At 53.0% G+C, this 21,583-nt stretch overlaps 8 protein-coding genes across 8 annotated transcripts; 5 read left to right on the top strand and 3 right to left on the bottom strand.

The window, feature by feature from the left end:
• Positions 1–75: 75 nt before the first annotated feature.
• On the bottom strand, positions 76–771 carry SEPMUDRAFT_27039 (uncharacterized protein; the record flags this gene model as incomplete). The annotated part of the gene is made up of 1 exon (XM_016908421.1): positions 76–771. A coding segment is annotated over one exon (696 nt), but the record flags the coding sequence as incomplete, so codon positions are not given.
• Positions 772–4,845: 4,074 nt separating this feature from the next.
• SEPMUDRAFT_149114 (uncharacterized protein) lies at positions 4,846–7,874 on the top strand. The gene is made up of 3 exons (XM_016905351.1): positions 4,846–5,265; positions 5,327–5,800; positions 5,865–7,874. Exons 2-3 carry the CDS (start codon positions 5,515–5,517, stop codon positions 7,286–7,288), a joined length of 1,710 nt encoding a protein of 569 aa, XP_016760557.1. The 5' UTR covers positions 4,846–5,265; positions 5,327–5,514; the 3' UTR covers positions 7,289–7,874.
• Positions 7,875–8,599: 725 nt separating this feature from the next.
• Positions 8,600–10,709, top strand: SEPMUDRAFT_65503 (Transp_cyt_pur-domain-containing protein; the record flags this gene model as incomplete). Its single annotated transcript, XM_016909722.1, has 2 exons — positions 8,600–9,929; positions 10,053–10,709. Exons 1-2 carry the CDS (start codon positions 8,742–8,744, stop codon positions 10,707–10,709), a joined length of 1,845 nt encoding a protein of 614 aa, XP_016760556.1. The 5' UTR covers positions 8,600–8,741.
• Positions 10,710–10,925: 216 nt separating this feature from the next.
• Positions 10,926–15,801, bottom strand: SEPMUDRAFT_125632 (uncharacterized protein). The gene is made up of 4 exons (XM_016902002.1): positions 15,629–15,801; positions 11,962–15,563; positions 11,180–11,792; positions 10,926–11,039 (listed from the first exon to the last, which is right to left on the bottom strand). The coding sequence occupies exon 2, from the start codon at positions 14,187–14,189 to the stop codon at positions 12,564–12,566; it is 1,626 nt and encodes a 541-aa protein (XP_016760554.1). The 5' UTR covers positions 14,190–15,563; positions 15,629–15,801; the 3' UTR covers positions 10,926–11,039; positions 11,180–11,792; positions 11,962–12,563.
• Positions 10,926–15,801, top strand: SEPMUDRAFT_65499 (pyrroline-5-carboxylate reductase). Its single transcript, XM_016909721.1, has 3 exons — positions 10,926–11,041; positions 11,182–11,792; positions 11,962–15,801. Exons 1-3 carry the CDS (start codon positions 10,993–10,995, stop codon positions 12,265–12,267), a joined length of 966 nt encoding a protein of 321 aa, XP_016760553.1. The 5' UTR covers positions 10,926–10,992; the 3' UTR covers positions 12,268–15,801.
• SEPMUDRAFT_44272 (diphthine synthase) lies at positions 14,835–15,763 on the bottom strand (the record flags this gene model as incomplete). The annotated part of the gene is made up of 2 exons (XM_016908924.1): positions 14,835–15,563; positions 15,629–15,763. The coding sequence occupies 2 exons, from the start codon at positions 15,761–15,763 to the stop codon at positions 14,835–14,837; spliced, it is 864 nt and encodes a 287-aa protein (XP_016760555.1).
• A 295-nt stretch (positions 15,802–16,096) lies between the features above and the next one.
• On the top strand, positions 16,097–16,957 carry SEPMUDRAFT_44213 (TFIID-18kDa-domain-containing protein; the record flags this gene model as incomplete). Its single annotated transcript, XM_016908921.1, has 2 exons — positions 16,097–16,138; positions 16,229–16,957. 2 exons carry the CDS (start codon positions 16,097–16,099, stop codon positions 16,955–16,957), a joined length of 771 nt encoding a protein of 256 aa, XP_016760552.1.
• A 1,200-nt stretch (positions 16,958–18,157) lies between these two features.
• Positions 18,158–20,905, top strand: SEPMUDRAFT_149113 (uncharacterized protein). The gene has a single exon (XM_016905350.1). The coding sequence runs from the start codon at positions 18,239–18,241 to the stop codon at positions 20,654–20,656; it is 2,418 nt and encodes an 805-aa protein (XP_016760551.1). The 5' UTR covers positions 18,158–18,238; the 3' UTR covers positions 20,657–20,905.
• Positions 20,906–21,583: the final 678 nt, after the last annotated feature.

Genomic DNA, 21,583 nt, shown 5'->3' with positions numbered 1-21,583 from the left:
AGTATTATTGCGAGTTCGTCTTGATGCGCTTGATGCTCTCTGATCTTGCACCTCACTATCTCACGCACTATTCTCCCGAGCAATGCCTGCATCACATGAACTGTCCGCCCAGCGAGCATGGATGTCATCAACGAAAAATGTGCGAGGCTCGGAGCCTCTGACCGCGCGCATGCGAATGCCGCTGAGGTTCCGGAAGGTTGGCGGGAAGTCCACCGGTGTCAGCTGACAGTTGCGGTAGCCCTCGCATGCTGGAAGCGTGTAGTTCTGAACATGCGTTGGCACGTCGTCTTTCATGGTATCATTCCAGGTGTAACCAGTGACTTCCATGGTGCATGGCGTGCTCTGACTATCGCAACCGAGAGCAGCACTGCGAGCATCAAAAAAGAAAGCTGGGTTGCCATTATGGTAAGGCCCGTCGGCAATCTCACCAGGTTCGAGGCCATTCTGCAGTGGCGGTGCAGGTCCCGCCTTGAGACCAGTGCTGTTCGCCAGAAAGGCCGCGACGTTCGGTGGCGACGATGGTGCGAAAGGCTCGACTGGCTGTGGAGCATACACATATCCACCCGAGAACAGCATGTGCTTGTACGGTCTGATGCCGAGTGGAGGCTGCTGGGTGATGTCTGTCGTACCGTTGCCGCTGTTGGGGACTGTGCCATTACTTGTGGAGTTCTGGCGCTTGTGAAGTCTTACACGACGGCCAAAGTTTGGCAACGAGTCGAAGTCCATTGTGAAATTGCCCTGCTCTCCACAGCTTGCAATCGGGCTAGCGGTCGTCGGACTTGAAGGCACCATGAGAGTGCTTGTGATGAGAGAGGTAGTGTTTCGTGAGGTAGGCGACCGACTCGAGAACGGGCTCGTGGAGACGCTGGACTCACTTGAAAGGGACGTTCTTGACGCTGTCGTGACCTCAGTGCTCTCGCTGGATGTTATGCTGGGCTTCACTTCGGAGCTGGCGACAGGAGAGCTTGGCAATGCACGGACCGAAGAGGAGCTGCCAAGCGCAGCAGACGTCTCGGAGGATCTCATGGAAACCAGATCTGACGAGATCGTTGATGAGATTAGATCGGAAGTCCGTGAGGCTGCGGCGCCAGTATCGATAGACTCACGAGAGGCGCTTGGTTGTGTGGTGCCAGAAAATAGCGTATTCAGTCCTGATGATACCGTGTTGCGGGAGAATGAAGAGCGATCAGCAGCAGCACTTGAAGTTTGGACAATTTCTGTGGTAAATCCATTCGTCGGGCTGGTCTTAAGGCCCGATAGCGCGCCGGGGCTTCCAATGAGGGTTGGTGAAACAGACACACGAGTGAAAATGCTATTAGCTGACGCGCGAGGAATTGTGCTTGGGGTGACTCCGTAGGTGGTGCCATCAACAACGGTTAATGTCGGTGTAGATGCACTGCGAATCATAGTGATCGTGACAGTCGTGCCCAATCCAGAGGAGACAGTTGTGATGGTGTACACCGCATCACTTGAGCTGCCAATCGGAACAGTCGCAGTAGCGAATGTGCCAGATTGGCTGCTTGCCAGGGGAGAGGTGTATACCCGCGAATTCGAGCGGGAGATTTCATTTGTCGCCTCTTGACTACTGGCAGCTCCGATAGTCTGGTGGATCCCATCTGAGGGATCGGTTACAGTCCCAGTCCCAGATTGACCAGAGGTCAGCACAGAAGTCGCCAGAGTAGTACCGTTGGACAACTGCGTGCTCATTGCGGCTGCTGTTGGGTAGGTGGAAGGCAATCCTGCTAGAGCACTTGAAAAGCTGATGCTCGTGCTGTATGAGATACCCGAGGTGCCCACCGTGTAGCTCAACGTCACTGGCGCACCCGTTGGGCTAGAGGCGACTGTATAGGAACTGGAACCAGGAGGCTCGCCAATAGTAGCCGTGACCAACTGTGTACTGGTGGATGTCGTGATGTCGTTATGACCAAAATAGACCATCCGAGTGAACCTGGTAAATCGCGGTGACGCACTTGGGATCGGAGTGGACGCAGCAGCGAACTGAGTGCTCGAGGCGTTCCAGCCTGCACTGTTCACTCCAGTGAAGCTAGTACGGGACGATGCAGCAGGCAGTGATACTCGAGAGAGCGATCGAGTGATGTAATGTGTGCTGGTCAATGTGGTCGTCAGCGCAGAGCTCAACACGCTGAAGGTTGTCGAGCTGTATGCAGGCGGCGTAAATGTCGTCAATGGCCTGGACGCCTCTGAAGAGGACATCATAGAGCTGCTTGATGTTGGCGGCAAGGTAGCCGGCATTGGAACTACGGCCACAGACGTCGTGACAATATCCAGAGAGGCGCCGCTGGAAGGCGCTACGCCATTTTGCCACACAGTGCTGCCGTCCGTGACGTAGAAGGAGTACGAAGGGCCACCGGTAGAAGTGGTTGCGGTCGTTGATGTAAACGGCGAGCTTGCTGTGACGGTCGAGATGACCGAGACGGTAGCAGTCACGGTCGTTGTGGCGGGCGTAATCGCTGGTGGCGTCGATGAGCTTGCAATCGCGGTGACTGTGGTAATACGGGACACAGTAGTGGTAAAAGTGGAAATGGTCGAGTACAATGTAGGGACTGAGGAGCTCTGAGTGGTGGCGACGGTTTCTCCTGGCGCGACCGAAGCAGGCGTTGTAGATGTGATGGTCTCCGTGAATGGTATAAAGACCGTCGAAGTGGAACAAGCAGCAGATGCCCTGGTATTGACGAGTAAGTATTCCACCATGACACTAAGACCACCAAAAGCTAAAGTAAACAAGAGGAGTATGCAAAGGAGGTCGTGAAGGTTCAGGCGTTGAGCTGTTCGCCAGCATATCGAGGAAGAAATCTTTTGACTGATCCAAGTCGATGCGATCCACTGTTGGGCATGCAAAGCATGTTCACGAGGTGTTCGATTCCAGTTCTTGTGCTCCTTCCATTGGTGTCCAGAGTTGGCCCGTGAGTGTTTATTCCATTCCTGATGTATTTCCAGCACTGAGTCTCTTCGGGCGTCGTCATCCTGTTTGCGGGTGTGTCGGCTGGGTGGCGCGCGGTCATTTACGTTAAGTCTGACAGTAGGGACTGAGATGCTAGTGGAAATCGACGTATCTTCCGGCAGACTCGGGTGGACGACTGTGGTGGACGCGTGGTCTCGTTGATGTTTATTTATTCTTCGCTTAGCTCGGCCTTTGTTCTGTTTGGCCATGATGAAGAACTGCCAATGTATGCTTTGCAAGATGATCGTAAAGACTCGCTTGTACCAGGTATGATTGCAGTTGTATAGTGTCCCGTCCAGAACCATCGTGGACTTCAGAAATGGTGTCCATATCCGTCGCCATCGTCCGCGGGTACCTTCCAGACCGGAGAAGGGCAGGAGGGATTCAAGGCGTGAGGTGGTGCAGTGCGGTGTACTTACCCAGTGGTTCGGTTGGCAACGTCGTCTTCGAGCAGTGTCGCATTCCAGTACTTGCCATCAGCGACGGCGGCGACCGCAATGGCTGCCATCACAGCGGGCTGCATCCTCATGGTGAGGCAGTGTTGCCCTCTGGCATGAACGAGGGGCTGAGATGAGCGAGGTGAAAGAGCGTGTGTCGAGACAACGAGGTCAAGAGCGTGTGGGTGTGAGAAAAGCGACGAGGTAAAGAGCGTGTGGGTGTGAGAAAAGAGACGAGGGAGGTGAGGAGGAGGTGGTCGGTTGAGGGAGAGAGGTGAGGTGGTGTTGTTGTTCCTGCTTCAACGCCTCAACGCGAGGAAGTCGCGCTAGACAACTAGCTTCCTTTTGCGTTCACGTTTCCTGAATAGGTACGGAAGGAGGTAGGTGAATGTACCTACCTTACCCTAAGGTACGTCTTGAGATCGATCAGGTCAACCTCAGGGTATTGAAGATCAGATATAGTTAGGTAGGTAGGTGGGTACCTGGGAACGACAATACCTACCTTATGTACCTGATACCTCCCTTACCTTACACACACACCTCACTCTTCTTCTCGGTGGCCACTGATACCAATTGAAGCCTTCCATTGCCACAGGCAGCTGGTGCTTATAGGTAACGAGCGCGCTGATCGGAAGCCGATAAGGTAGGACTCTTCCTGCAGCAGCAGCAGTGTGAAGGCCAGGTATGCCTTAAAATGACCTTCTCTTCCTCGATCAAGTTGCTTTCGACCTATAGGTACGCAGATGGCTGCTCGAGAAACCTGCAATCGTGCGCTTGCTACGACCTCGAGGATATCGGAGAGGTTGTACGAGCCAACTCGCACCTTCGCATCCTTCCTTCATATCGCTCGGGCACGACTGCGGACTAGCACGTTCATGAAGGCCACGTCGGGGGGGCATGGTCGAAGAATCTGCGATCTGCTCATCACGCGAAGCCGACGCATACACTGTATCTTGTGCTGAGATGGGTGCTCTTGAACAAGCAACTGTCAAACTTGCAAAGGTGTCCGCGCTGTGCAATATCCAGCGCTTTCGTAGCCGTGTCATGTCTGTCTTGAGTGGAAGAGGCTCACACCGTGTGAAGAGTGTGCCTTTGTGCCATGTCGATGGATGACATCTGCAATGCTTGATCAATACATGCATATATCGGACTCTCGGTATGTCTGTCCATGCCTGCGGGCAATTGTACTCCTCCAACAGCTGTCGCTGTTGTTGTTCTTCAGATACCTACGCCGCGCGTGCTGACACGTCGTCCCTATGTCTCCCATTGTCACCTTATCTCCATCATGGTCACATGGTCCACGACTTGTCCATCTTGTCTCTTTTCGTGGCGTGGCCCATCCCACGCGTGCCCACCATAACCCGGTACTGCACGCGGGAGAGCCTTCAAGACATGAGCCCGATGATGATCCTATAGCTCTCATAGCTCATCATCATGGGGCTATGACAGCACGACCTCTCACCGCATCTCGGCCACGAGTAAGGTACCTACTAGTGGTGGTAGTAGGAGCAGCGCTCTTGTCGCTTCCTCTGAGCTACAGTGTCATTTCTTGTACCTCCCGTTTCTCGCTTCCAGCCCAGCCCAGCCCAGCCCTGTCCTGCTCTTCACTGCCCGTCGAGGTGAAGACAGTGTGAAGAGAGTTCCGAGACACAATTCACCGTTTCTACCTGACCGTAGTGCTCTTCTGAATTTCATCAGCCGTCTCCAAGCGACGCCGAGATTAGCAAATCTACGCCGGCCGGCACGCGAAAAAGGTTCCGTCCTCGATCCAGGAACACGAACACGGGCTGTCCGATTGATGAGAAGTTTGAGAAGTATTATATCTGACCTGACCTGTACTATAAGACTGCAGTGATGCTATACTAGGTAAGGCCATCCACCACAGAGCCTGCAGATGGCGCAATCATTCCCCTTCTGATCAGTATAGTACATGCTCTATCAGTGAAAGATACCGACGTTCACTACCAACCTTACCTGACCTTACGGTACCCTCCACTTCGGTACTACCTGACCGTTCACCGTCGCGGGCGGGCATTCCCCCTACGGTAGTTTTATCGGGGCCCGCCGCCAACGGACGGACTCACCCCGCAGCAGCTTTCGACTTGACGCACGCACATGCAAGCACGAGGTCAGCCTTCTTTCGAAATGAGTAGTAGCACACAACGCCCACCACTATCTTTACTACATTCGCCCTCCACCACTCCCACCCCGAACCGGTCGCACCACCGTCGTTCTTCGCCTCGTACACGCCGCTCCATTGACGCCATCGCGAATCTGAGTCAATCCGCCAGGATGCAGGCGGAGCGAAATGGGCTCCCGATAGGCAATAGTGGCCAGCGTGGTGGTGGTGGTGGTTACGGGATGCCTCAACGCATGGCTCCCAGTCCGCCCAAGAACAAGAGTACGCAGCCAGCGGTGACGGTGGGTGAAAGAGATATCATGGGGCCTAACTGACTGGCCGACAGACACGCAACATGTCCCATGCAAGTTCTATCTACAAGGGCAGTGCCAGGCCGGGAAAATGTGTCCTTTCTCGCACGACATTGAGTCCACAACACGACCGGCGCCCTGCAAGTATTTTGCCAAAGGTGGCTGCAAATTCGGACGAAAGTGCGCGCTGCTGCACGTCACGCCAGATGGAACCATTGTCAATCAGCGTTATCCGCAGCCTTCCCAGTACATGACACTGCCGCCGCTGACCGCCGCATACGGGCTTCCACCACCGGGCCTACTAGCCCAAGGCCTCGAGCAGAGACCAAACGGCGACGTTCCACCCGACTTTGATCACTATCAATATGGCCCGCAGAACGGGCACGATATGCAACAACCCGACGTGACGTACACCTCCGCATCGCCCAAATACGGCACACCGCCGACTAATGATCGCACTGCCACCTCTCCCACACTGAAGGGGCTCTCTGTGCTGGATGCTCCTCTTCCCAACAGCTTCGACAGCAACGGCGTCTCGTGGGCTGCGTTACATGGTCCTTCTGGCGCAATGGCCGCTTCCGTGCCCTCTCGGTTCGGCGTAGACTCGCCTCCTTCATCACTGCCTCGAAAATCACAGCTCGGGAATTCTGCAATACGTGACCTGCACAACTCTGCATATGGTGGCATGGACAATGTGATTGCAGGCCTGGGCTCCTCTCCACCTAGTGGGCCTGATGAGCCACTGTCTTTCGCAAAGAGACCACTCCACTCGAGTCGACTCCGCTCCTCGGGAGGCAGAGGTATGGGAATGGTTGCGGCCAGCTACGGTGGCTTTGCACCCACGCCATTCGACGATTGGGCGGAAGACGAGGAGGGTCACTCTGATCGGGAAGAAGAGCTCCTTCCTTCGAGTCTTCACGATCTGATACCGGAAGATCGACCTCGCAGAATATCCCGCACCCTCTCCGGCCATGGTACTCCTCTCGACAGCAAGGTCGGTAGTCCTCACTCGTCGAGTCCCTCGCGCTACAGCGGAGTGTTCGCACGTACTGCTATGCAGAACGGTCTCGGCCATGTTGGCTCACCCCTTCGCGATTCCTCGTTCCCCACATCACATCCAGCCGGTGCTGCTGGGCTGAACGGGGGAACTGGTGACTTGAGCCCCAGTATCGGTAGTCCCGGCAGACTCAACCAGGCAAGCATGAGCATGCTCACCCAGGAACTTGCAAGAACTCGGCTGGAAGCTGCACGAGGTGGGCCTAACGTGCCCACGAGAACACTATCGAACGGCTCCACTGCGCGTGGGACCATGGACCGCAATTTGAGCAGCACCAGCATCAGCCAGCGCATCGACGAAGAACATGAGAGCGACACACTCTTCGACATGGATATCGGTACGGACCCCAAAACTAATGGCAACACCTTTGGCGCCATTGGCGGCGGACGGACACCCAAGTAGCACTGTTCCGCGATCACGCTTTCGATTCCCGAAGCGCGCCGCCAGACCTCCAAGCGATGTGCGAGTAGACATTGCTGGACGTAGCTCCGATGGGCGCAATTGCACGACGTGGACTGGGCTTCTGCTCTCGGCGTTGGATAGCTGGCATGATTTGACTTGTGCGCGAAGCAAAGGACGGGCGTTTCTGGCTATGGCATTCGGCTACTGTGACGTGGCGCGAGACTGGCGAAGCATCAGGAAAGTAAGATTAGGAGCACGATTTGGAGCATGATGACGCATATGCCGGGAGGGGGCATTGATGATGTTTTGTGTAGAATGTGGCATTCACTCTACTTTGCAGATGATGGTTTGATACGTTTGAGCGAAGGCGCAGGCGGATGATAGTGGATTCTCTATGGGACAATGGTCATGCTCTTCTGGGGGGAGCGGAGGTACCTTCTTCTCTGGGGACTTGACCTTTTCACGGCGTTGATGTGATTCTGAAACGACTAATGCTACATACTCACTACCTACCTTCCTACCTACATAGACCGCGGGGAAGGGGATCATGGCCGCTCTGCGGAATATGCTTGAATAATAGAAGGCCTTTCTTTCGCAGCAGCTTGACATGTTCATTCTTTGGTACTGATCGTTATTTATCTTACTGTTGAATCCGTTCGTGGAGAGGAGAGGAGAATACGAATATATATCTTAGTACGTATATACTATATAACATCTCTGAGATACCTCTAGAGACGATATGATAAGAGAAAGGAGCTGAATCACCCGCTATTCGGGAGAGGAGCGTGCCGTACCGTTCAAAAGTGGGTCTGTGTGATCACCTCCTTTCAAGTCCAGATGAACCGGAGCGTATGCAAAACAGCATCACGATTTGTACCCCCCTTTCCATCATTCCCAACACCAAAAAAAAATGTATAGTTCCCATTTTCGCGGGTGACGAAATATCAGAGTCTAGCTTTTCCTATGCAAACACAATGATTTTTTATTTATCTGTGTGATTGTGGCAGATAGTGGTGGCAGATATTCATCTAATACCTGGGCCTGGGCCTGGACCTGTGAAAAGCCTTGCTACATACCTGGTAGGCTGGTACATGTATCATGTATGCGAGCCAGCAAGCAAGCAAGCAAGCAAGAGATAAGACCGGGAGGTACAAAGCTTGCTCTGTTTCTTCTTCTAGGTATGTCGCGCGATAGGAGAATTGCCTTGTGTATACCTTACACATACACATGTTGGTTTACACACTTACTTTGCCAGCCTGGGTGATAAGGTGACTGTGATAGCCAATGGTCGAGCAAGAATTTTCTTTTTGTGTCTCTGTGGTACTTACATGTTCCCTTGTTCCCCCCCTTCGGCGGCAGTACAGGGTAGGGCTTAGAAAAAGGTTGTGCTATGGCTATCGTAGATAGGTGCTCGATTATTTCAGAGCTGATATCCTGAAAGGTCAGCGTGAGCATGAGCACTGGGGGTAGGTCTTTTTTGTATCCATCTTCCCTTTCCATTCTCTCATTTACAACTCCACTTTGCTGTGCCCACCAACCAGCAACCACCATGGAGCGAACCACAAATTTCATCAAGAGCCAAATCCCATCCAAAGCAACCCTCAAGCAAAGATGTACATCTCTCCAAAGCTGGCAACTTCCCAAACAATCCAGCGCTCTCGCCCCCGACAACGTCTGGACCAACAAAGATATGGATCCCTCGCCCCCTCAAGACCAAACTTGGACCATCTGGACGTGGATCGCCTACTGGGCCACCGACTGCATTAATTTAGGAACCTGGGAAACCGGCAGTTCCATCATCGCCGTGGGTCTCACATGGCGTGAAGCGATTCCGATAATTTTCGTCGGAAATCTCTGTGTAGCGATCCCGATGGTATTGAATGGCGCGATTGGAGCTTTTTTACACATTCCTTTTGCGGTAATTGTGCGATCGGGGTTTGGATATTACTTTGCGTATTTTGCGATTGTGTCGAGGTCGATTTTGGCCATGTTTTGGTTGGGGATTCAAGGGGCGAATGGGGCGAAATGTTTGACGGTGATGCTGTCTTCCATTTGGCCTTCGTATAATGAGATTCCGGATCGCATTGGATATGAGAGGCAGGGGATTTCGTCGCAGGGGATGATTAGTTATTTTTTGTTTTGGATTATTCAGTTGCCGCTTTTGCTGATTCCGCCGACGAGATTGCGTTGGCTGTTTGTTGTTAAGTTGATTGCGGCGCCTGTTACTGCTATTGCGACTATGGCTTGGTGTATTCACAAGGCGGGAGGTGGAGGACCACTCTTTGAGCAGAAACCGACGGTCAGTGGTTCGACTTATGCATATCTCTGGCTGAGCTGCATGTCGTCTGTCACCGGGTCATGGTCTACACTTGCTTGCAATATCCCGGACTTCTCGCGCTATGCAAAGTCCACAAAAGGACAATACGTGCAACTCCCAGCTCTCCCAATCATTTTCACTTTATGTGGCGTGATTGGCGTGGTCACTACTTCGGCGACGAATGTCATCTGGCCTGAAGATGGATATTTGTGGAATCCTTTGGATATCATGACGCATTGGCAAGAGAATGGACACGGAGGGCGAGCGGCTGCATTCTTCGCTGCGACTTCCTGGTATATTGCTACTGTTGGTACGAATATTACGGTAAGAAGCTTTCACCACCAAATTGTGAAAATGAAATGGCAGTATATGCCATTTCCGGGGATAAAAAGAAAAGAAAATAAGAAAAATAACTACTAACCTCTTTCTCTCTCTCAAAAACTACAGGCCAACAGCATCTCCGCAGCAAACGACCTCACAGTCCTCTTCCCCAAATGGATCAACATCTACCGGGGCTGCATCCTCGCCGCCATCATCGGAGGCTGGGTCATCGTGCCCTGGAAAATTCTCTCCTCAGCAACCACATTCCTCGCCTTCATGGGCGGATACTCCGTCTTTCTCGCGCCCATTGCCGGAATCATTTGTTCGGATTTCTGGCTTGTCAAAAACCAACATCTCGACGTACCCGCTCTCTACAATCCACGAGGAAGATATCGATATTGGCATGGAATCAATTGGCAAGGTTTTCTCGCGTTCTTGGTGGCTGTGTTGCCGAATCTTCCGGGGTTGGCGGAGTCGATTAGTGCGAATTTGAAAATTTCCGAGGGTGCGAGGAATTTGTATACGATTTGTTGGTTGTATGGGTTTGTGTCGAGTATTGTGGTGTATGTTGGTTTGCATGCTGTATTTCCTGCGAAAGCGAGTTTGGTGGAGAGGACGATTGATGGGGTGGAGGTGGTGAGTGAACGGAAGGAGTATAGTACTAGTCGAGAGGGGAGTGAGGATGATGAGGAGAAGAGTCAGGGGGGTGAGAAACATGTGGAAAAGGTGAGAGTTCGGGTTGAGCAGGAAGAAGATGATATTAAACCTGTTGGACATAGTTGAGCTGGTTATGAATGATAGTTGTATTCAAATTTCAATAAACCTAATGAATAAATGAATATCACGACTCTTTTCATCTGATATTCACTTCCGTCCCTCACTTTCTCACTCTGCCAAGACCTGCCTTGCCCGAACTACGGACCGAAACCGAAGGCGGGCAGCAGAACTCAATGTCAGGGACATCCACTCTGACTTGCTCAACAACTTCCAACATTACCACGAAAAACCGAGAATAACGAGAAATCAACCACACCTCACACAAACACACAAGGGAAAAGGAAAATCAATGGCTTCTACTATGGAGTTGTTACACTCGCAAAAAATCGCCTTTATAGGTACGTAACATACGTGGTGTCCCTCACTCCCATACCATACCCCCACCAGCACCATGACCACCATAGAGACCATCACTATAAACACTCCCCCCCAAAACTAACATGAACATCTCTTTTCTTTTTCCCAAATCTTTCCACAGGAGGAGGCAACATGGCCTCAGCAATCATCTCCGGCCTCCTCTCCACCTCCTTTCCCGCCTCACAAATCACCGTCTCGGAACCCTGGGAAGTCAATCGGGAGAAGATTTCTGCTATGGGAGTGAATAATACTTCCAACAATCTCGAAGCTCTGGTGGGTAGTGGTGAAGGTGGAAAGAAGGTGGTAGATTTTATATTCTTGGCAGTAAAACCACAGGTGGCGAAAGTCGTGTGTAAGGAGATTGGAGAGTTTTTTGCCGGGAATGGTGGCGAGGGTGAGGGTGGATCATCATCATCATCATCATCATCATCATCATTACCGGTATTGGTGTCGATTGCGGCGGGAATTACGGCAGAGTCGATTCGAGGGTGGATTGTAGAGGGAGGAAAAGAAAAGGGAAAGGAAGGAGGATCGTTGCCGGTGGTGAGGGTGATGCCGAATACTCCTGCGTTGTTGGGTGAGGGGGCGAGTGGATTGTATGCGGGAGAGGATGTGAGTGCGCAGCAAAAGGAATTGGTGACGGCGTTGTTGAAGAGTGTGAGTCGGGTGGTGGAATGGGTGGATCGGGAGGAGTTGTTGGATGTGGTGACGGGGTTGAGTGGTTCGGGACCGGTGAGTGGAAGTTTTTTCTATTTTTTCGTTATTTTTTCGTTATTTTTTCCTTCTTCGTCGTCGTCCTCCTCCTTCCTTCAACCCATTCCCCCGAACCCATTCCCTTCTTCTTCTTCTTCTCCTCCTCCTCCTCCTCCTACTCACACCTCCCCCCCATCCAAAAAAACAGGCCTACTTCTTCGCCCTCGTCGAACACCTCATCACCAGCTCCGTCCGCCTCGGCCTCTCCGAATCCCAAGCCACGCGCCTCGCCACGCAAACCTGTTTTGGTGCAGGAAAAATGTTAGTCGAATCCACCTCTGCGGGCAAAGAATCTCCTGCGCAATTGAGAAAAAATGTCACGAGCCCGAATGGTACCACGCAAGCTGCTTTGGAGAGTTTTGAGGCTTCGCGTTTGGCGGAGATTGTGGATCGCGCTGTGAAAGCTGCTGCGGATCGGGGGGAGGAGTTGGGGAGGACTTTGGGGGGGCAGTAGATGGATTTGGAGTTTTTGGGGGGACCGCGGGTTGAGAATGGGATGGAAAGGAAAGGGAGGACGGGGAGGTGGAGAGGCACCAATGTATCAAAAAAAAGTGTCATGTTGGTAGTATACATCTACTACGCCTCTTTCTCGCCTCACCACTATGCAAAAAAAAAGAAAAGAAAGGCTGAAGATTTTTCTATTCCCGCATTTCCCAAAGAAAAGCAATACCCTCCCTCATCCTCGTCCATCCTCTTCCTTCTTCTTCTTCATAAAACCAAAAGAAAAGAAAAAAGAAAAAAAGTTCATCTTCACCTCCCACAATTTCCCTGCTTAACCTTCCACTTCTCCACCCTCTCCTTCAACCATCCACTCATCCACTTATCCTGCCCATCGCCCAATTTCGAATGCTCCATAATCTCTCCTAATCGAATTTTGAAATCCAAATAACATTTCCCCGTCGCCCATTTCCACTGCACACATTCGTCCGGGACCTTCCACGGATGCGGTGCTCCGCGTCTCTCACATGCCAGACGACAGTTTTCTGCACTGTCGACTGCTGCTCCTGTGATTTGGTCGAGTGTGGCTTGATCGTCGCCAGAGAGTTGGGGGATGTTGGGGCCGGCGACGCCGATGCCTCGGGTTTTGGGATCGATTTCGATTTTGATCCATTGTGCATGATTGTCCCATTCTTCGCGGTCGTCTCGGCCCAAGTTTTCGATGTTGGGGTAGATCATTTCTTCGAAAATGTCTTTGTAGAGATAGGTCTGCTTCCAGGATCCGCCGTTGACTTTTTCGACCCAGTTTTGTTGGAATTGGTACAGTTCATCGACTTGGTTTTCCTTGACGTGATGCCATGTGATGGGCGTTTTGCACCAGAGCTCGGAATCCGCATTGCCTGGTTGGGGTAATTCCCAGGGTATGGTCAATGGGGATTCGCCTTGAATCATCGGTCGAGCGCTGGTGACGTGGACTCCCACATCGGCGAAGGCGTGTGCGAGGACAGCGTCGCCGCAACATACCTGATCCGTATGGTCTTCCCAGTATTTGTCGTAGGCTTGGATACTCGTCTCGCCGGAGTCCTCGAATTCGGGCGTAAAGTTCTTGCGTTTGGTTTCGACTTTTTCAATGGCGGTGCGGCTCATGATAATTCCACTGCCTCCATGGTTGAAGGTTGAGCCATCTGCGACGAGCATTGCCGGAGAACCAATGAAATGGGGTTCAGAGGGGTCTTTGTCACGTAAGAAATGGATGAGGTTCAGCCACGAGAGCGAAGTGTCTGCTTCAATCATGACGAACCAGTCGATAGTATTGTGCAGCTCGGTCTGGGAATGTGACCAGGCTTTGTGGATCATGGGTAGGAATTTCCACTTGTCGAGGTCCCAGGCATCAGGGCCTGCAAGCTTGGAGGGATCTTGCCCAGACGCATGGTAGAAGGCAATGTCGTTGTAGAGGTGGAAGGATGAGCGGTTTTCTTTGGTGGTTTGTGTAACCAGTTCCAGAACGTCGTAGACGGGTACGGAGCCGATGGTTTGCTCCAGGTCGGAAATAATCATGTAATGTGGAATGCATTTGAATGTACTTTCAAAGTGCATGGGAAGACGGTCGTAGATGGCCGTGGCTCCCGTCTTGAGGAGAACGAGAATGTTTTCGGCTCCTGGAAGATGGAGGCAGTCGTCCCATGTTTCGCCAGTAGGGACTGTGTCGTGGCTGGATGCGACGGGTACCGGGCGGTGATCGACGAGGAGCTCTTTGTCCTCGGTATGCGCGTCGACGGTGGCGGCCGGAGTGTGATATCTGCTGGTGTATGTGTCGAGTGATGTGCTACTTCGCGAGTACCATGTCCCGCAGAGGATGAAGATGGCAAATGCTGCAGCCACGCACAGGGTGGCCCATCTGCTCAGTGGAAGCGGGAAGCCGCGTGAAGAGGCCACCATGGTCGCAAGCTTCTCCATCATGATAGATCGTGGCGTGGGAGAGGGAGCATACTGCGGACTGCGTGGCGCGATCTGGTGTGAGTGGTGGATGCGAGGTTACCAAATAGGAGCTTACCATAATTCAAGCATATCGACGCCATTCTCCGTACGGCGTAGTTCAGATTGTTCGGCAGGCATGTGCTCAGTCGAGGTGCGAAACGGTGGAAGACGGGTTCAGAAGGCGAGGATGGGGCGATGTTATTCCCCTAATCTCCCGGGCGCGCGACCCTGGTATAGTGCTGATGTTGGACATGGGGTCCATCGGCCTATTCGAGTGTGTCGGCAGTCCATACCAACTGCTTCCCTGGTTGGGTTACGAGTGCGTGCTTGCATATCCATGTGTGGATGCTTCGGTCGACAGGGTCTACTCTGAGGTATATTTAAAAAAGCGTTCAACCGGGCAGAGGATGATCCCTGCACTTCGGATCTGTCACCTGAAATTGGGTTGCGTATGGAAGGGTACTCGTGTTCGACGTGTTGCGGAGGGGTGCCCGTCGAGAGTACTGTTCATTTCTGTCAAACACACACATCCAGCACACCAGCACCGCAGCGGATCGCGAAACCCATCTGCTCAAAGCAGGTTGATATTGGTATCGGTATGCTGTGTTACGCATGAGCGGCGTAGTCCCTCTTCCAGATTGCGTCAAACTTCTCCTTGTCGACAGCGAAGTCGCGCATATACTCCCATTCCATCTCGTGCATTCTCGACCCACACAATACTAGACTGTGTAGGGGCCTCCCCAGATCTGCTTGCGCCAGCTCCTCCAGCGTACCTGCGACGATCTGCTCTCCTTCGCTACCCAAGCGTGCCACGCCCACCGCCAACTTCTCCTTACCACACACGTTTTGATTCCGCTTCTCCTCCACCTCGAGCATCTGCTCCGCGCACTGCGCTACCGTCATAAAGCGCGGGGGCTCGTAGACAGTCTTTCCTCTCGCCAGCGCCTCCAGATTGGGCTCTTTGACCTTAATGTCCAACAGCACGAGTGTGTGAAGTCCGAGAGCGGAGTTTTCAGCAACACGATCGTAGAAGCTGTCCGGTTTCCAGGTGTCGGTGAAGAAGACCATAGAGACGGTCTGGCCAAAGTTGTACAGACTCAGTCCCGTTGCGCCCACGGCTGTCAGGATGCTGGCGTTCGGCAGCGTCCTGTACGGGATGGGCGGGTCGTTCTGTCGACAGCGCAGAGCGAAGTCGGTGTGTGTGGTGGCACTGAAGGGGTCACCGACGACGAGAAAGGCCACGTCCTTCTCGGCGGCGCCGTCGAGGATGGCGTCGGACTGCGACTCGACCATTTCGCGGTCGGCGACGATGATGGAGCGGCCATAGTAAGCTTCCTACAGTCGTCACGCCGATCAGCGTGTGTCGTGGCGGGTATGCGGTAGAGGTTGCTGCTTCATACGAGCTGCTCCTTGTCGACGAGGAGGACTGCGGTGTATGCTTCGAGGTACACGCGTTCGGCGCGGCGCACGATTTCGAGGCCTCGTGCGCTGATATCGCGCTCGTCGGCGAGTCCCAGCCCGATAATGTACAGCATGTCTACTGCGAGTTTACCTATAGGTAGATATGTACTACAAGTAGCCAGAAGAGAGTCAGTCAGTATACAAGACCTGGAGAAAATGGAAGAAATCGATTCTGACAGCATCCGGTCTCGGCTCCGCTCCCGTCTTCTTCAGCCCTATGACCTGCCAAGGCACGCGCCAATCGACTACTGTACCTTAGCGTGACCGTGACAATACCACCTCCTGCTTCCACATTCTTACATCGGATGACCATTACCGCCCTCTCCTTGCCGCAGAGGATACGGCACAGCACGGCACCAATATACATAGAACACTACACAGGATAAGCCCACAAATCACTCGCAAACATGGCCGACACCAAAGCAAAGTACCGCACGGAGATTCAGCAGGTGTGTACACACCTCATGTTCCCCCCGTCCCGATGCCTCTCAGAGTCACCTATGGTAGACGGTCTCTAATATGGTCCTCGACGTGTGTAGATGATGTTTGTCTCCGGCGAAACGGGAGACATCTCCCAGGAAACAACATCCATGATTGAATCCATCGTGCAACAACAGGTCATGGAGATGCTGAAGCGCGCTACTGAGCTAGCCGGCCGTCGAGGTGTTCGTACAATCTCCACGGACGACCTCATCTTTCTGATCCGTCACGACAAAGCCAAAGTCTCTCGTCTCCGCACCTTTCTGAGTTGGAAAGATGTCCGAAAAAGCGCCAAAGAAAGTGACGACAAGGGCGGCGATGCCGGTGGCGCAGGCGCAGACGACTTTGATCTCGCAGCTACTGCCAATGACCCCGTGGGAGGACCCAGTGTTGCCACTCGAACAAACAAGAATAAAAAGGCCAAAGTCGGCTTGCCTTGGGACGTCAGTAGTTTCTACTCGGAACCTGTACCGGAAAGGGAAGACGAAGAAGATGAAGAGGAAGAGGAAATGAACGCTGCCACTTTGATGCGATTGAAGCAAGCCGACGAGCGAACCAAAGGCATGAACGCCGAAGAATATCTCCATTTCTCCGAATGTCGCCAAGCGTCCCCTGCTGCTGCTGCTGCGACGGGTGTCGAACGAGCACATTATCATGAAAGCACGCATGATGACCACAAAAACACCAGGCTCTTTCACTTTGCTGATCGCCTCCCACAATCGTTTCTCTCAACCAGAAGTGCCTACAGCCACACGTCGGCGCATGCACTCCGCCATTCAGATCTTTGAAGGCACACGCTCCAGTGGGGAGCACGAGCTCCAGTCCATTGCCTCTGCCTACAGAAGCTCGACTGATGGACTGCCCGTGAGAGGCCGCCATAAGGCGAGCCACCAGCGGCCGTGGTCTCTCAACATGCCATTACCAGGTGAAGGGAGAGGGAGAGGGAGAGGGATTCGAGGAGAGATTCTGTCGTTTCGTGGTATTTGGCGGACGCTTCGGATCGCGAGGAGGCTTTTCTGTCGTTCCGCTATCTATGTCGTATCGTGAAACAGAGAGCTATATATGATACCAGACGGACCATCAACGGATGCCTGGCGGTGTGGGTCGTGGGGAGTTGTGGTTGTGTCAAACAGGCCGGGTCGTGTGCGCAGGATACAGGATCCGGTATACGGTCAAGTAAGGTAGTACGGGCAATCTACAGTATCTGGCCGCCAAGCAGGGATTCTGGTTGCCGCGATACGGTATCGAGTCCCACCTACTTTGCGGCACGTGAGACAACATCTGTCCTCGGTAACCAACCCAGCGTGTTGAGAGTCAGCATTACTACGGCTGACTGCTGCCTGCCTGCCCACCAAATTGAGCTAGTTCCATTCAAGCAGCCAGAATGTATACCATTGATACCTAGAGAGCAACGCCCACGCCTTGGAGTGCAACACGTAGAACACCAGATTACCTTAGATGCCCGTACATAGTTATCCTTGCCACCAACACCTACGCTCAAAAACACAATACTCAACAGTAGCTACTCTTGAACGAGGCATCCAATCGTGATTGGCAGTGTCATCAATGACATCCCATCTTGACACCAATAATGTAAACCGACAAACCGCCTCAAATCAACTTCAACCCCCTCTGCCAATTCCCCTTGGCAACATGGCCCATATACTTGGCTTTGACATCAGGCCTCTGGAGCCTCCTAAACGCCTCTTGGATATGCTTAGTACCAACAGGAGTCCTCGCCTCTTCCGGAGGGTCGAACAATCCGGGTTCTCGTCTCCTCTTTCTGCCTCTCTTCTCCTCATCGCCTCCACTTTCCCTCTTCAATGCATCCTCTGCAGCTTTCACCTTCAACGCCTCCTCGGTCAGCAACGTGACAATCTCATATGTCAAGAAACCCAGAATGTCGACGATGTCGTCGTTAGGCTTCGAATCGGTCACGACACCAAAACCAGCCCATTCGCGGAAACGTTTGCCTTTGCGAAATGTAAAGCGCTTCGCTGGCTGGCTTCGTGCCTCCGACTTGGAGCGAGTTGATACGTGATTCTGCTAGTGCTAGGACGGAGCAAGCTATGCCTGCAGCAACGGCGACAGCAGCAGCAGCATCAGCAATAGCGAGGCCTACGACTGGTCTGGGCATTGGGAGTACATCGCAGCCGCATTCCATCAACACCAGATTATGGGATGCGTTGAACGGCTTCGCTCGCCAGCAAGTCGACGGCGTGCAGTACGGAGAGCTATCAAGACTAGCGTCCACTGCTCCGCTCCCATCTACTGCCTCGCCCAGTGTCGCCGAGGAGCAACCAAGAGAAAGTCCACATCGAGAGCTTCAGGAAAGCATCAGTCGGTTTCGACCAATGAGACCTCCAGTCACTATACCTCACGCTGAAATGATGGCGAGCCTACATGCAGCTGGACCGTACAGTGCAACAGAGGTCGATACAGAGGTTGCTACACCAAGTGTGCGTGGTACGCCTGTCTTTACACGCCCATCACCCCGTAATGCTGCGCAGACTACGATGACACGACAGATCGGTCGAGGGCCCTCCTCAGACTTCTCTCAACCACAGCGACCTTCTGCTCGACCTGTAAGTGCCGGGCCATCCCTTTCGATACAGGAAATGTGCAACACGATACAAAACTTTGGCCATCGCATCAGCCAACTCGAGAGCATGTCCTTCGATAACATTCCGAGCAATGAGGTGCGCCAGAGGTTTGAAATGCATGATGGACGCCTGCTAGACCTCGAACACTGGCGAGCTGAGCAAGTCAAGGCTCAAGAAGCAGGCGACGGGCGACAAAACCTTGCATCTTTTGAAGAGCGCCTTGCGGAACTGGAAAGCTGGCGGGATCGCGACGAAGCTGAGGGTGACGTCTTGTCGTCGGTACCGCAAGCATCTGGTAACAAGAAGAGATCACTTTTGACGAGCGCTGGAAGTTTCGAATCGGATGGATCCTTTGACCTCGGTGCTGCTCAGCAAACGGAAGCTATCGTTCTCGCCACGCTTGCTGCTAATGCTGAGACCGGCCCACGCATCGATGCACTCGAAACGCGTATCTCGGAGCTTGAAAATACCGCTCTGCCATCTTTTGCCAGACCGTGGACGATTCAAGTTGTCCTGCTCCCCTTCGGCCGACAGCTTCCCGGCGTGTGGTTCTCATCGGCAGAGTCCACGCAGCATTCGCTTCGTTCTGGGTCTCAGGTGCCTTCGCAAGAATGGTCTGCCACACAAGATGCCACCAGACTGCTTTCCTTCAAATCTGCAGCCACGAGTGGCGCTTGGACTACAGAGTCGATCGAAGCGTGGGCGAGAGAGACACAAGACGAGTGGTTGTCTCCCAAGGCATGTGGGCCCAGCGGTACCGTCTTTCAGCGGCTTGCCAGTCGTGGCCTGGTTCGCGAAGTCGAGCTTCAGGCACCAGATGCGGGCCACATCTTCAGTGCTATCTCATCGGCATTTGGGAATATTCTCTCCATTGAAGGAGGAACGATTCCAGAGCTGGAGGCCAGGTACAATGGGCTCAACGAAAGGTACATACCTCTTCGAAAGGTACGCAAGTCGTCTCGACTACGATTTCTCAGTCAAGCCGAAATGGTTACGCCCGCAACATGGTCGGCCGGCTTTCTCGACTCCAGTGTCTTCATGAAGTCGAATGGCGAGAGAAGACTGTATCTGACCACTCCGGATGGATACTTGCAGCCATCCAGATCCAGCTGGAGCTGGCAGGGCCTACGGAACTTGCCTCTGTACGATGGCGACGGCGCGCTCCAGGCTGCTGAAGCTCTCGGCAAAGTTATCGATGCTTGCTGGTCCTTCACACCTCGACTAGACCACGTCACAAGTCCGCAGTCATCGTATGCCTCGGGAGACTCACCCTGGAACGAGTCTGTGTTCAAGGATTTCCATGATCTTGATGTCGAACAAGATGTGGACGTGGGATCACCAGTCGCCCGCAAACAATTTGAACGCTGCTCGGTATCCTTGCCTACCTCGCCCTCGGCGCACGTAATGGAAGTTGACAGTCTCCCCAAGAGAAGAGTCACATCCTTTGACATTGATGGCTCTGGAGACATACATCCTTCCACGGAAAGTTCCAGCAAAAGACGCCGGATCTCAACATCTCCCGAATGGGAACGACGTGGCTTCGGAATCACCCCGCGATGGAGTCCACCTCAAGTATCGGTTGAGGGCCATCACCTGCGGAGCAGTCAAGCTGCTAGCAGTCGCGGAAGAGGCACCACACCATTTGCCATGCCCACTCCACGCTCTCACAATGACTCTCGTGGCGATGACCACGATGATGGCGATGATGATGCCTCGATCGAGGGCGATGATGTAGAGGAAGAATGGGAAGGCATGCCAGATGTTCCGACAATTTCCCCGGCGGTTCCTGGAAGTCGTCACAAATTCATCAAAATGGACGAGGATGTTGACCAAGACGATCTGGATGCAGGAGAAACGATCTACGAGGTGTACGATGAGATTTGATTGTGACATCGAAGAATGCCTGGGCTGGTGTACGATCCAGAGACGAGCAACAGAACCACCACGTACCGCACTACTCATTGTATGCATGGCTTTTCCCCGGCCCTGCGATGTATAAGACTGCAACACTACTTACTACTCCCGGCATCTCATGAATTGTAGATTAGTCAGAATGGATACCCCACCTTATCTTACCCATAGGTACCTACTGTATATACACATATATAGCTCTCCAATCACAAGAAAAGTGACCAATTCAGCCCCCTCTCCCCCGGGTACTCGAGAGGCGGTCAAAGAGGCATGTATGCGTGTCGCGCGAGATGCGTTCTTTCCGTTGGGAAAGTCGAACGGACGTACGTTGGGGAGCAAAAAGCTTCTGACTGGATCGATGGGGATAGAAGCAGTCCAAGGCCCATTTCTGGAAACCTATCGCCGGATTCTTCTTTGCAGCATCTTCCAACATACACAAGAACAGCAACCCACCTGTTGCCCAGACCTTCTTTCGGATGCGGATAGGAAGAAAGCACTCTGGTGATGAATCAGGAAGACGCATCTCACTTGGGGGAGCCTTTCCTGCATGCATGGATTCGGATGAGATGAGTCCAATCAATGGGGCACGATTTCTCTGTCCACTTTGCTGCGCCGCATCATACGAGTGGTATGACCGCACGTCAAACGTTACCAATGTTCCAGGTACAGGTACAAGTACAGGGCCATGCATGGGTCCTTCCACGTCGTCCGATTTGGCGTCTCTGACGTGCGGACCTGGTTCTTCTGGACGTTAAATCTTTCCCTCCAGCTGCTGAACGGAACAGGCACGGTATGTGTCTAGGGGTGGCCCACGAAAGTGGGGGGGGAAGGGGAAGTCTCCTTTATCCAGCTTTCTGTGAATAAAGCTTCAGGGCATTTATATCCGCCTTTTTAACTTCT

The sequence above is a fragment of the Sphaerulina musiva genome, assembly GCF_000320565.1.
Source record: "Sphaerulina musiva SO2202 unplaced genomic scaffold SEPMUscaffold_5, whole genome shotgun sequence".
Classification (NCBI taxonomy): Eukaryota; Fungi; Ascomycota; class Dothideomycetes; order Mycosphaerellales; family Mycosphaerellaceae; genus Sphaerulina; species Sphaerulina musiva.
This window is presented reverse-complemented; position numbering and strand designations above follow the sequence as displayed.